The 13,462-nt window shown below is 38.8% G+C and overlaps 1 protein-coding gene and 1 long non-coding RNA gene across 4 annotated transcripts in view; both read right to left on the bottom strand.

Annotated features, from left to right (window-relative positions):
- Positions 1 to 13,462, bottom strand: part of LOC134531190 (TBC1 domain family member 23) — a 205,305-nt gene that overhangs the window by 128,839 nt on the left and 63,004 nt on the right. For all 3 annotated transcript variants that reach the window (XR_010074961.1, XM_063366832.1, XM_063366831.1), the window contains exon 6: positions 5,302 to 5,452. Coding sequence is in view for 2 of the 3 variants with exons in the window: in XM_063366832.1 (XP_063222902.1) it covers positions 5,302 to 5,452 (151 nt within the window). In the remaining variant the exon portion in view is untranslated. The remainder of the gene's footprint in view (positions 1 to 5,301; positions 5,453 to 13,462) is intronic.
- Positions 3,008 to 4,912, bottom strand: LOC134531192 (uncharacterized). The gene is made up of 2 exons (XR_010074962.1): positions 3,629 to 4,912; positions 3,008 to 3,512 (listed from the first exon to the last, which is right to left on the bottom strand). It is a non-coding gene; the product is annotated as an uncharacterized LOC134531192 (long non-coding RNA).

Genomic DNA, 13,462 nt, shown 5'->3' with positions numbered 1-13,462 from the left:
TGGAATCTTAAACTTCCTTCCAAGTAATGGTAGTACTGTTTTTTGCCAGCTGAATGTTATGGTTACTGGCCATTTGTACATTAAAAGCCAACAGGCTAAATACAATATAAAAAAGCACCGAAGTGAAAAATATTGCTTTATAAAACAAAGTACATTACCAACAAATTACATTTCAACTGTAAGAAAAATACATAAATGAGTGCTAGAAATGCTGAACCATAAAATAAGAATGTATCTTCGCCATCATGATTTTGATGCCAACATTAATTAGGCCTATCTATTTCAAGGTTTGAAGTTAGCTTAAAATTACTTAAACAAAATAAAGTTTTATGATAGTGCGAGAGTGTACTAATATTTATTTTCTGTGTAACTGGATTGCGACGTCGACCGGAGCGTTGCCTCTTCAAGCTCCTTTTCGGTTTTTCCTCAGTGTTCCCAAGAGATGAGTTTTTCTATCCAGAAGACTGTTTGCAAGTTGTAAGCTGGAATAATAATTATCAGTAACTATTGTTCTACCAGCAACAAGTAGTACTTCAGATAATTTCATTACTATTTTTGTAGGCACCGCTCCACTTGGATCTCTTTCCTTCCCACAGTACACACGCAAATTCCTAGTATAGCAGTGTGCACAACACAATTTGAATAACTTGATCCCATACTTACTGGACTTGTTGGGGATATACTGTTTGATCGCCAGTCTCCCTTTGTATGGAACTAATGACTCGTCGACGCACATTGTCTCAGATGGTGTGTAAATTTTTTGAAAATTTGCCATCAGTTTTTCAACCAAAGGGGAAATCTTGTGTAGTCGGTCACTTTCGACCTGATCCTTAGCAGCACTTCAAATCTGTTTCTGCTCATCACTGATGGAATCAAGTCATTTTTGTATAAAATGTCTTGGCTCCAATAACTGTCTATCACTGGTTTTCGAACAAGTCTCATGTAACAAATAATTCCAAGAAATGTCTTCATTTATCCCACATTAGTTGGGACCCACTTTAGTGTTGATTTACACTGTCCATTACTGAAAGTTTGCTCTGCATATATATTTGTTTGTTCGACCATCATTTGTAAAATGTCTTCACTCACGAACAATTCAAAAATCTTGATAAGTGTGACGTCTTCCAATTCCTCACTTACAATAGAACTTAGACCAGACTGTGTTCTAAAATTTAACTGTTTATTTCTTTCACTGGGATCAGTCCACTGATATTCAGGCATAACTGTAGGTTGACTAGTAGACATTCTGGCCTCAACAATAGAGGATTGGATATGGGTAGAGGATGATGGAGCAGGATCACTGAAGGAAGTTTCAGAAACTCCGATGATTACTTACAATGTTATACGCAAAAAAAAAGTAATTTTAAGGAATACATAATTTGGCAGTAACGGTAATGTAAACAGCTGTTTACTGACCAATGCTGCAAGCTGTCTAAACTACATCTCAGTCAACAGTCCCTTTCAATGTCATCAAGATTACCAAAATGTGACTTTCAACTTCTAGCGAATAAGAGAAGTTTGCTGCATGGTAATAGAAAATGCTGCAACATTACCTGTATTGCCAAATTTTCCTCTTATAATTTATACAACTTACCAGAATCTGAATCCAATTTACATTCTTGAGCTAACTTCGGAATGCGCTGAGTTCGAGATAAGAACTTGTCTGTCATGTTGACTTATTTACACATTATGCACTCACTGGAAGAAGTTCGAACACTTTTATAGAGAACATCACATGTACTAACTAGAAAAAAACTAAAAACACTGATTTGGGGACAACATTCAATTACATACTGAATGAAAAAAGTGATAAAGTGGGCATTTTTACAATTTCAGGTTCAATTTTCAAGACTATGAGAACGACTGTGTAAGTCAGCTTTTTTGTAAGCTGGTGTATCACTTCGCTGTCTATCTGCAGATGAGACATCACATAGGTAGTTTGAAGCCTGGACCAGCTAACAACCTGACACCATGAATATTATGTAACATTTAGTGTCGCTGTGGTCGACAGAACCAGATAAGTTTCTTTCGGAAACAGTATACCATTACGTAACTTTAGAATAAGATAAAAATGAGAGGGAGATGATAGGTTGAACATTGCCATGAGATATCAGTGCTCTCCGATTTCGTTCAGCAGAGCCTAAGAGGCCAAATGTCACGAAAAATGAAACAAAATAACGATCGGTCGTATACGCCCGCTCTGGTCCTGTAAGAAAATTGAATTATATGAAGTCTCAAAGGGCCCACGGCGGGCGTATACGACCGATGCGAATTTTGAGAAATATTTGTTATTCAATTACGCAAAAATGATATAAAATAACAGAAAAATTGCATTTTACTAGTAACAAACAGATTATGCAGAAATTTCTTCGCTGGTCCAGACAAAAATTTGAAAATGTATTCTTGGTCATTAAAGTGTTAATCACCCTTATGTAATTCTTGTTTAGCCACGTGTGTGGACTACGCCACAACATAAACTGATTCATGCCTTGGGTTTTTTAACTGTTTAAAGGACAATGTATATAGAAGCATATAACTTCTTAATAAACCTAGATGTGTGATTTTAATGGTGTTCTTTTCTTCTTGTGCCCACGTGTAAAACATCTACTGCATGACGGCATGTGGGACGCCCTCAGAGCCCACTGCGTTAATCCATAAAGCGTGAGCAATGCTGAGAGCAGGCCAGGTCTTAGCAATGGTGTGCGAAATTTAGAGGGTCCGAATCTTGCTCCCACATTGGTGACATCATGCCCCGAGAGGAGTCTCCGCCGGGTCTGTGTGCCCTTTCATACTTTTATAGGCATTGTGCCAGTTGGTTATATTATTGTATTTAAGAGAAGAAAAGTTTCCTTTGGAAGTGGCGGGCTTTGATAATGAAACAAAACAACGCTTTAAACTTCAGAGGTGACACAAAGCCCCCAAAAAAAATTTACTATCTCCCAAAAAACACTTTGGAGAGAGTGGATCGTTTGCTTCAAATGACTAGATAAAAAAAAAATGCAGGTTCGTCTATACCTGTGCGTCTATTTATTTTTCTTTAATCGTAAATTGCAACAAGAGAAAACAAACATTTTGGTAGTAATAATTTGGTTTGATAAAGAAGTTAATTACTTAAAATTTATAATACATTACAATTTATAATATGGGTTCATAACTGAATCAGTGAAAATGTTATAATCGGGGGGCCGGCCCATAAACATTTAGAACTATAATATAAAATACAAAGCCATTCAAAATATTAAAACAATAACCATTGCTTTCCTGTGTTGCTTACAGTTAGTAAGTCTATTTCTCGATAATACCAGAATTATAGTCCTTTAATCATAAACAACTTCAGCTAGAACATATTTCATAAACTGCTGGCATCCCGTGGCAAACTGGCCCGCTGTGGGTGTTGCGGAAAATTTGGAGTTAGTATTGTCGGGAATGATAAATTCTGATGGAGACAGGCTACCAATTCTTGGATTCGTGGACAGTTCTTCGACAGTACTCCGACCATACTTTGACCCTGTCTGCGAACAAGCCAAATCCATAAGAATTAGACCTGGTCCGCAGACAGTTGTTAATCAGTCATAAATGCCCGCAAAAAGGATAATGGTGGGGAAGAGAATGTGTGTCGAAAACTCACCAAAACAGGGTGTTGCGGTGTGGCTTCAGGAGGTCTCGCCGAGGTGCCCGCGAAATCCAGACCGAAACTGGCGTGGTAGACGCGGAAGCATCATAATTTTAAATTTAAACAAAAAAAAAAATTAGCAAATGATAAAATTCTATACACTACAGCACAGCTTAACTGATGGCTATCTAAAAACTTAGAGAAGGCATTACTAGATGAGGCAACTACATCCTTGCAGTAGCAGCAAAGTTAAATAGTGCTGAGGGCTGGCTGAGAAACGAAGCTGTCAGTGAGAAGTCGTGCCGATAAGTCCCATGTATGGCAGCTTTGATGCTTAATTAAATCAGCGCTTAGCCTTGAAAGAAGGAGGATGATACTTCGTCTACAGGGCCAAAAAGTTCCGAAGATGTCAGAAGGAAGGATTGAGAATTACTGACTTCAATATCTTGACGTTGGTGTTAGTGCCCGATCGTAACACAATCTACTGGGGAGTGGCCGAAACAGATAAAAGTCTATTCGTGCATCTCGTATGAGGCTACTTTGAAAGCATGGGGCTTATAGCGGTGACTGGTGGAGCACTTTGGTGGTTTGGAAGAGAAAGACAGGAGAATGTTGACTTCAGGAGTCGCTAGAGGGCAGTGACGTTTAGTGGAGACTCGGAGTAGTTGTTAACTCTGCCGCTAGAGGTCAGAGGCGGTACATTCGAACACTCCTGTCCAGACCTTGGGACAGGTCGTCTCTGGCCAGGGTTAAGGACCGGTCAGTGCTCTGGGCAGTGTTACCAGGAAAGGCTTGAGAGGGGTGGGGAGAGGGGGGTGGAGATATGAAAGGGCAGTGTGAAATGTGCTCTACCGAGCCTGGGGACGTGCTGGGATGCTAGGGAAACTTAATCCTGAGCATGGCTGAAATTGCTCGCATAAGGTAGGGTCTTAGAAACGGGCTACTCTGATAGCTTGCAGGGCATAGCAGTTTTTGTCACGGCTGCAGGGAGAATAATTACAGGCAACGGCATGTCCCAAAGCAGGGAGAAGGTGAGAAAGGCTATATAAGCAAATGATCGGCAAAGTTTCAGATACGGTGCTGGGAATGACTCGAGGAACTAGCCAAACAAAAATTAAGTGGGTGTGTACAGTGGGCTGAACAAGTTTAAATTTTAGCTATAAGATTCCTGCTAAAAATGATGGTTCAAAATTCAAATTTAAAATTGTGCCGAAAATCACTATTGGCGGCACAATACGGTGGCGCCCATACAGTAGTTCTCTCTAGCCCAGACGGCAATTGTTTTTTAATAAGCAAATAAAGAACCTGCAAACCTCATCAATATATATTTAATGAAGCACTCTTATTTTTATATATATATATATATATATATATATATATATATATATATATATATATATATATATATATAAACCCAAACTGGATCATAAATCGGAGGTTCTTGATGCAAATCCGAACCAGAACCTAACGACCAATAAAAACCAGAACCACACAGCCCGGGCAGAATTATTGAAATGCCATCAAGACATGAATTTTGTAACAGATAAACATAAAATAGTATTTTGGAATTGCATGTAAGTTTAGTTCCATAATGTTGTCCCTAATATTGCTGATTATGATGATTTTCAATGTCCTAAAACTCTAACAAACTGCAGTAAACATTATAATATTTACAAAAACTATCTTACCTCCTTGAAAGAGCATGGAGTCTTTAACGCATAATACTGGGCCAATGAACAGAAGTCAGTCACATCATCCGCCTCCAGAGCACAAGGCATGGCCGCTAAGGTATCCACTAGCACTTGCTTTGGTTCACCCTTCATGCTAAATATCTGCTCCCTGTAAGAAAATACATATAATAATTACTAATTAGTAATAGCTGCGTAAGAATATAGCCGGAAGAATAAAATCAGTTAAGTCATTGAACTTTAAAAATTTTGACTGCTGCCAACCCTCAGTCTTTTGCCCAAAACCATAGAAAGTTCAAGTGTATTTACAACCACCGTAAACAGAAAACTAATACACAGTAAAACATGTATTTAAGAATTTACCATGTAATGATCTAACTATAACTATATAGGTACTCTATAACTAGGGATGTGCCAATGAAATACTTAGTATTTGAAGGATTAAATATTTGAAGAAAAATATTTAAAGGAAAATATTAAAGTAAATTATCAAATTCATCACTAATAATGTCTGAAGTTACTAAGCTAATATTTTTTCTTCATACTTATCCTGTTACCATTCCCCAAGATATTGTACTTTTTAAACAAAATTATATATATAAAATTACAATACATATTTATTCAGGAAACGTAGATCATGAATGAAACTTTTAAAGGGTAAAAGGATTCCAAACCATGGTTAATACTGTTACGAACGTGAGCAAGGCCGCAACACGTGCAGGTACAGAGCTGGCTGGCGACTGCCACAACATGATATGCGCCGCGCGCCTGGAAGATTACAAGGATTGTCGCTTTCCCCCCTCCTTCCTCCACTCCCGCGCAGCGCCCTGCCTTTGACACGTAACTGACACCTGACAACTGTGGAGTTACACGAGCCGCCAACATGTGTTTCGAGAGATTTCTGCCGTCGGGTCGGCGCGAAATGACGCGACAGGCCTCAGCAGCGCTCGTGAGTTCTAGAAATGGCGTCAGTGGAGAGTCAGTGAGAGTTCAGGCGGAAGCTTTCCCGCGGCGGAGTTTCCAAGCGATAGAACGGCGAAGTCCCTGGATGAAGGTTCCAGGGCGAGTTCAGTTCCGGGCGATAGTGTCGCGGGTGCGGCGGAGTCTCGAGCGAAGTTCCGAGCGAGGCATCGAGCGGATCCTCGGCGAAGGCAAGTGCGTCGGTGGCGATGGAGTCCCGCGGCTGAGATCCACGAGGGGCGCTGCGGCGAGAGTTGCGCCAGAGGTGCGGCCCAGCGAGGTGTGTGGATTGTAAGAAACGAGTGACTGGTGAAGCAGCATTTTTAAGTGCAATTGATTATTTGGCAATTTTATAAGATTAATTGTGACATAAGTAGTGGCCATCAATAAAACTGTGTGTGTAATAAAATCTTTAATTGGGCTATCCTTTACCAACCTAGTAGTTTCCCACGACGATTTATTTGATTTTTAATAAATCGTAACAACACTATTAATTTTTTGTACATTATTTTATTTTTGACCCTTGACACCTAGATTCAGATTTAAAGGGTACATTCAAGGTACTCGATGGGATTCGAATTCAAATTCGAGAAAATTAGGATCCGATCAATCTCTACATAAAATCAAACTTAAAAGCTATGTTCGGAAGTAGGACAATAGAATTAACTTAACCTTGTAAACAGATTAACCATCTCCAAGTTAGTTCTGTATATGTCAGATTCTCATTTCTTTCTAAGGACTAGTACGGATAGCAGCAGATCATGTCCATCAAAAACAATTAACCACAAAGCTTAAACCTTTTATCTACCTATTACACAGTGTAATTAACAAACAGCTTTAACAAAGTTAACAAAGCAAAAGTAAACTCTTTCTTTGAAATGAATAAAATTAAAAATTAGAACATGGTGACTAACCACCTTAAAAGTTTGAGTCTAATTCAGAGTCAAAGCTTGTGAAAAATTTTGCATTTCTTGAATATGTGTCACACATGAAGATTTTTGTAAAATAATTAGTCAAGGGTTACAATAATTATTCTTCTTCAACACCCACATTGCATTATTCTTAACATTTCCTGCATTGACAGTTTTATATAAATGCAAGACTTTATTTATTGTTAATTAAAATGTAATTAAAATTACTTAGATCATAGTTTTAAATTTTTGTTTCCCTTCCAGCAAGAAATAATGGACACTTTCTTTAAATAGACTTTTTTCAATCCACTGGCACCAATAACATATGCTCTATTGGAGAAGTAATGAGTGCAAGCATCTGCTTTGATGTAAATCTATGCAGATAACTCAAACAGATAACTGAAAGCTTAAAATTCAAGTTGTGCTCAGGCTGAAGGGATTGTACAGCCCTCAAAGACCACAGGAAGGGCTGTCTTGTGCTGAGCAGCTCACCCTGAATACTACTATGTCTAGTGTCAGGTTACCTCAACCCTGTCATAATCTGCCAGGCAGTTTATTGTCTTTTGGCTACAAAAACCTATCCCATAATGGCATATTTTAATCTTATCATCAAGGCAGAGTTTACTCAATCATATTAGGTTGGGGAAAAAAGGAAGTTGCCAAACCAAAAATTACCAGTTTAGAAACATGAATTCATACAGACAGTACTAGTATGTTGCAGTAAATGTAATCAGAGGGAAAAAATTTAAAAATCAAAATTTTTCTTATGGCATACCTTTGGCAGCCAATTAACAATTAACTTTATTCAAGCTTGGCAAATATTTTATTTGTCATGGTGTTCTAAAGCAAAAAAAAAAAAACTGTTTTTACTTTGGACTTTTTTAATCTACAACAAATTTGATTTTGTTTTATGCCCACTTATTTGCACTGCTCTACTCTACCCACCCTTCAATCATACCAGTTTACACCAGGGGGATCAAATAACAGGTCAAGTTAACTCATTTCATATCTAGACAAAGGCCTACTTCAATAATAAAGGTTTTGTATATTATTTTTGCAGTAAATTTTTAGTCCATAATTGTGTTGACCCAGTAAGGGATTTTTAAGTTCCATGTGCATGATGTAGCAATCTATATCCACTGGCCAAGGATTTGGCTACAGAGTCATTGCTGTAGAGATGAATAATGATGATGGAGTATGAATATGCGTTGAAGGTGTTCAGAATTAATTTAGGCTCCACATGCCTAAAAAATTGGCTAGAAATTTAAAAATTAGGTTCACAACATTAAGATAATTGTAGGTAGGCCTCAACAAAATTTTATTTATTACCCACTAAAAAAGTTAAAATTTTTTAGAATAAAAATTTTTACAGAGAAAAAGAATACTTGACATTGGTAGGTTAAGCTTAATTTTCAATAAAAAAAAACAATAATAAGTAGTGATGGTTCGAATCCCATTTTTCTCGAATCCGAATCTCGAATCCGAATCCCAAAAAGTACCTTGAATCCAACCCTCGAATCCGAATCCAGTTCTCAAGGGTTAATTATAAAATAATTTATAAGTTAAGAGAAAAAAATTAAACATTATGCAGAATTATTTAATCTTTTAAATTTTTATTTTAAAAAATAAGTATTTTGACACGGTCTGGATCAAGACGATTCCGTTTTTGGTCACATATGTTTCCTGCAGTGCTGAACAAACGTTCAGAGAACACTGTTTCTGGTCACTTCATCAATTGCTGTAGAATCCGACTTGGTGGATTTAAGGCATTCAGGTATTATCTGTGAGTACAGTGATTTATGTATCCACGGAAATCGGAAAACGAAATTCAACATCCGACGGAACAATATTTTGTAGTTACCAACTTGACATTTGTTTAAAGTCCCAAATGAAGGTAAACGCTTTCCTGAAATATTTAATGGAAAATGAAAGGCACCATCTTGGCTTCAATGGTTTTAGGCCATAAGAAATATTGTTGTGTGTCTTTTAAAATTAACTAAATTAACTAAAGCATACTAAAATTAACTAAAGCATAGTGATTAATATGCCCGAAGTTAAAAGTGACGGGGTGTTTTCTCTAGTTTACCCATTAAAATTCTTTATATTAAAATTAGTTATTTTTTATGTTGCTCAAAATGATTGGCTAACAAATTCATTGGTTGGCCATCATGGAATTCTCAGATAATACATATTTTAAAGTTGGTAGTCTACACAAACCAAACTTGGTCCTAACAAAATTCATTAATAGAACGTGTATCAGAATATTTAAAATTGAATTGCGATTAAAATAATAATTGTATAATGTATTAATTTTTGTCATTCATTATTTCATTGTTATTACTACATGTGCAACCGTAACTTGTGATGAAAGTCGGCATTATTGTTGTATTACTAAGTAACAGATTTCTCGGTTAAGTTATTTAAAAAAAAAAACAAGATTCATATTTAGTCTAGATCCTAAATGTGCTTTATTTTATTTTTTAGCATATTCTGAGAATACATATGTGATTTATGCCTTATTTAATGCCAATATTGCGACAATGCATCCATGTTCATGAATATAAAGTAAGTTTCCCAAATCAGTACGTACATGCTTCATATTTTTTTTTATATAATAACGAATTAAAAGTACAATACAGTAGAACCTCGTTAATCCGTGATGCGCTAATTCGGGAATCGGATAATCCGGGACGATTTAAAAGAGAAAAAAAAAAAGAGAAGTAAAAATTGTCAGCGCTTAAAATTAACGTCACGCGGGCCGGCGGCCGGCAAACACTGCAAGCCATCGCGTGGGCCGCCAAACTCTGCAACGCTGTTTGTACCGACCCTTTGTGTCGCCCCCCTTTCAGCTGTCACATTTGTCACTCTTTAAACTTGAGGGGGATGTCCTGACTTCTGCTTCCCGTCTCCCTTTGTTTGTTTCCGCCCGCCAACGCACAGGCGCCTGGCGAGTGACGTGTCTGGCTGGCATTCGGCTGTACGAGGAAGAGGGGGGTGGGGGGTGCAAGGTCAGCACGATCTTATCTTTCTCTCTTCGGCTGTTGTAAATGACCGTGAACTAATGGCTAGGCAGTGCTGTATTTTTTAAGCCGAGACACTAATTCGAAGACGGCCGGCCTTTACCGTGAACGGCCTTAACCCAGCTGCACGCCGGTGTCTGAGAAGCTTGACAAGACCTTCCGGGCTTTTAATCGCTAGTCCGTGAAATTCGGTAATCCGTGATTATCTCTGTCCTGACCATCACGTATTAACGAGGTTCTACTGTACCTCAATAGGATGTGTTCCAAGGAAAACGTAAACAGGCCAAGTAAACTGTAAGCATTTAAGTTTTTAAAGTACTACATTTACATCAATATTTTTCCTCGAATCCCGAATCTTTCCCCTCGAATTTCGAATCTTTCGAATACTAGAGATTCGGTGGGATTCGAGGATTCGAGGATTCGACCGGCCCATCCCTAATAATAAGTTCATTCAAGCAGTGGCGTAGCGTGCCATCTCGGCGCCTGGGGCGGGAGACCCATTTTGCCGCCCCCATTCTATAGGTGCTTACTTAAAATTAAATTTCACATGCAATGAGGTACCTTTTATTGAAGTTAAAATAGGATGAGCGGTTTTACAAGCGGATTCTACGGGCCTTATGAGCAGCGAAGTCAGAAATAACTTTGTCAAAATCAATATTAGCAGCCAATTCTTGTTCAATCGACAATATAGCCAAGTTTGATAGTCTAGCGGAGCTCATAGTAGATCTGAGGTAATTTTTTATTAGCTTCAACTTCGAAAAACTTCTCTCACAACTTGCAACACTAATCGCCAAAGTCAAATATATACGAATCAAGATGACTATATTTGGAACCGAAATTCCGAGATTCAGTTTTTGAATGAACTGGAGGAGCTCCAGTGGTCCATTACCACTTATATGTTCCTCTGATTCAGAACAGGCAACAACAACAAACTGCTAAAGACGCTTCCGCTCCATCTGAAACTCGTCCTTGTCGATGTCTTCTAATACATGGGAAAGATCACACTCGAACTTGCTGTCCAAAATTTTCGCTGGCAGCAAAAATCCGAACTTGTCCGATATTTCTTGAATTTGCTGGAATCGAGTCGTCATTTCTTGAATGATCTTGTCGAATGATGCGGTAATCTCTCGACGGATTTCCTGTTCGTGAGACAAAGCTGCATCTTCAGAAGATTCATCGCCATGCATGCGTTTTTTCCTGCGAATTATTCTCGTTTTCAGTTCGATTCCGAGTTTTTCGCAGAGAGTCTTAGCAAAGTCAATTGCTTCTTGCACGAAACGGTCTCTACTTTCCACTAAGAGGGTTTTCAAAGCGCAGAGTTTCTGAGCACACTTATCCACACTTAGTCCTCGTTGCTGCAGGTAAATCTGTGCGTCATCTACTTCAGGTAGCACTGCAGCCCAAAAGCCAAGAAAAGTTAGGAAGTTAAATGACTGCATGGCTGTCAGGAGAAGACTGGCTCCCAATCTTGTTTCGGAAGTTTGCGATGAATCTGTTAATTGTTCCAGTACCTCAAGAACTACCTCAAACTTATTTTTAAGCATCTTGACAGCTACATGTCTAGCGCTCCAGCGCGTTTCAGTGACTCGTTTTAATGCTTGACCTGTGACGGCAACCAAAGCGTTCCATCGAACAGTTGATGCGGAAAAGAAGGCAAACAGCTTCTCCAGAGTTCCAAAAAATGTCACGAAATCCACTGATTCAGAAGCAGCGTGTACCCCAGCCAAGTTTAGTGAGCGGTTTGTGCATGCAACGAATATAGCTTTCGGATTCGGTGCTTTAATCCGGGCTTGAACTCCATTGTGGATCCCTGACATTGTGGCAGCATTGTCATAAGCCTGTCCTCTCAGATTCTGTATGTCCAGTCCGTCTAATGTTATCTTCGCGATTATATCGTTGCTGAGATCTTCTGCATTTTTTTCCTTTTGGTTCGAAGAAGTCAATGAAAGATTCTACCACGGGGACTTTTTCTCCTTCGATATGTACGTATCGCAGAACTTGGCTCATTTGGTCATTGTGGGAGATGACTGGTGTGCTGTCGAAGATTACGCAATAATATTTAGCTTCTTGAATACGAGGGATGATGGTGGATCGAACTTGCTGTCCCAGTAAGTTTATAAATTCATTCTGGGTTTCTGGAGATAGATACGAAACTGAGACTCTTGCTCCCAGCTTTATATTTGTCAGGTGATCCATTAGAAGAGGGTCGTATTTAGCTAGGAGGTGCACTAACTCCAGAAAGTTCCCGCCATTGCCACTATCATCTCCTCGAATGTCTTCTCGATGTCCTCTGAAGGCCAGATTCTGTTTGGCTAAGAACTGGATAATATTCAGCAACCTGTACAGTACATCCCTCCACTTCTTCTCCTCACTTTCGAAAACTTCTTGTTGTTTCTGATCGATGGTTGCTTTACAGTTCAGGCGAACTTCCAACTCCTTCCATTTCAAGAAGCTCTGTTCATGGCCCAGGCTATTTAGCTTCCACCATTTGTTGAATCCTTCTTCAGATGCGAAGTTAGAGCCGGAATTGCCAAACAGCTTGCAAGAAAAACAATACAAGGATTGCTTCAAAGACGAGTACACCATCCATGTTCGGAGAACCTTTTCGCCGTTAGATAATGGTTTGTAGAACCACTCTTTGGTTAGTTTTCGGGTACCGCCTTTCGTTGAAGTCCCTGAGCGAACAACATCGGCAAATTTGGAATCGATGTGCTGTACTGAGTCAGATCCGCGACATACTAGAAGCGTTCTTACTTCGTCGGTCATAGGAGAAGGCCAGCAACCTACATCGTCGAGATTCACATCTTTGATTTCGGCAGGAGCAGAAGGCACGATTTCAATTATGTCTTCTTTGGCAACATTCACTTTTTATGCAGGCTTATGACTAGATGCTTGAGGTACTTTTAATGAGTCGACTTCGTCTTGACCCTGCTCTGTGGTGGGACCAGAACTACTTCCAACTGCGACGGCAGGTACGTCTTCTTCTTGTACCTGTAAAATAAGTTATGTATTCCCATGAATATTGGCCGGAGGACACGTTCAAATTTCAAATAAGTATTTTATCTATCACAAAACAAAAGTGGTTTTGGTGACGGCGCGGTTTGCCGGGCTTATAGGAAAATTTACAAACAAAATTGATTTTGTATGGCAGCTACCTTTTTTAGAGTTTCCCGGTAAAAACTGACTGAGTAAGCCATGTTATAGATGTTATTAAAAGATAAAATGACGAGAAATTTGAGAAAAATCGTTGGCGCCATTTTTGAGCTAAAT

The sequence above is a fragment of the Bacillus rossius genome, chromosome 3 (assembly GCF_032445375.1).
Source record: "Bacillus rossius redtenbacheri isolate Brsri chromosome 3, Brsri_v3, whole genome shotgun sequence".
Classification (NCBI taxonomy): Eukaryota; Metazoa; Arthropoda; class Insecta; order Phasmatodea; family Bacillidae; genus Bacillus; species Bacillus rossius.
The sequence above is the reverse complement of the archived record's forward strand: the minus strand, read 5'-3'. Positions and strand labels throughout refer to the sequence as shown.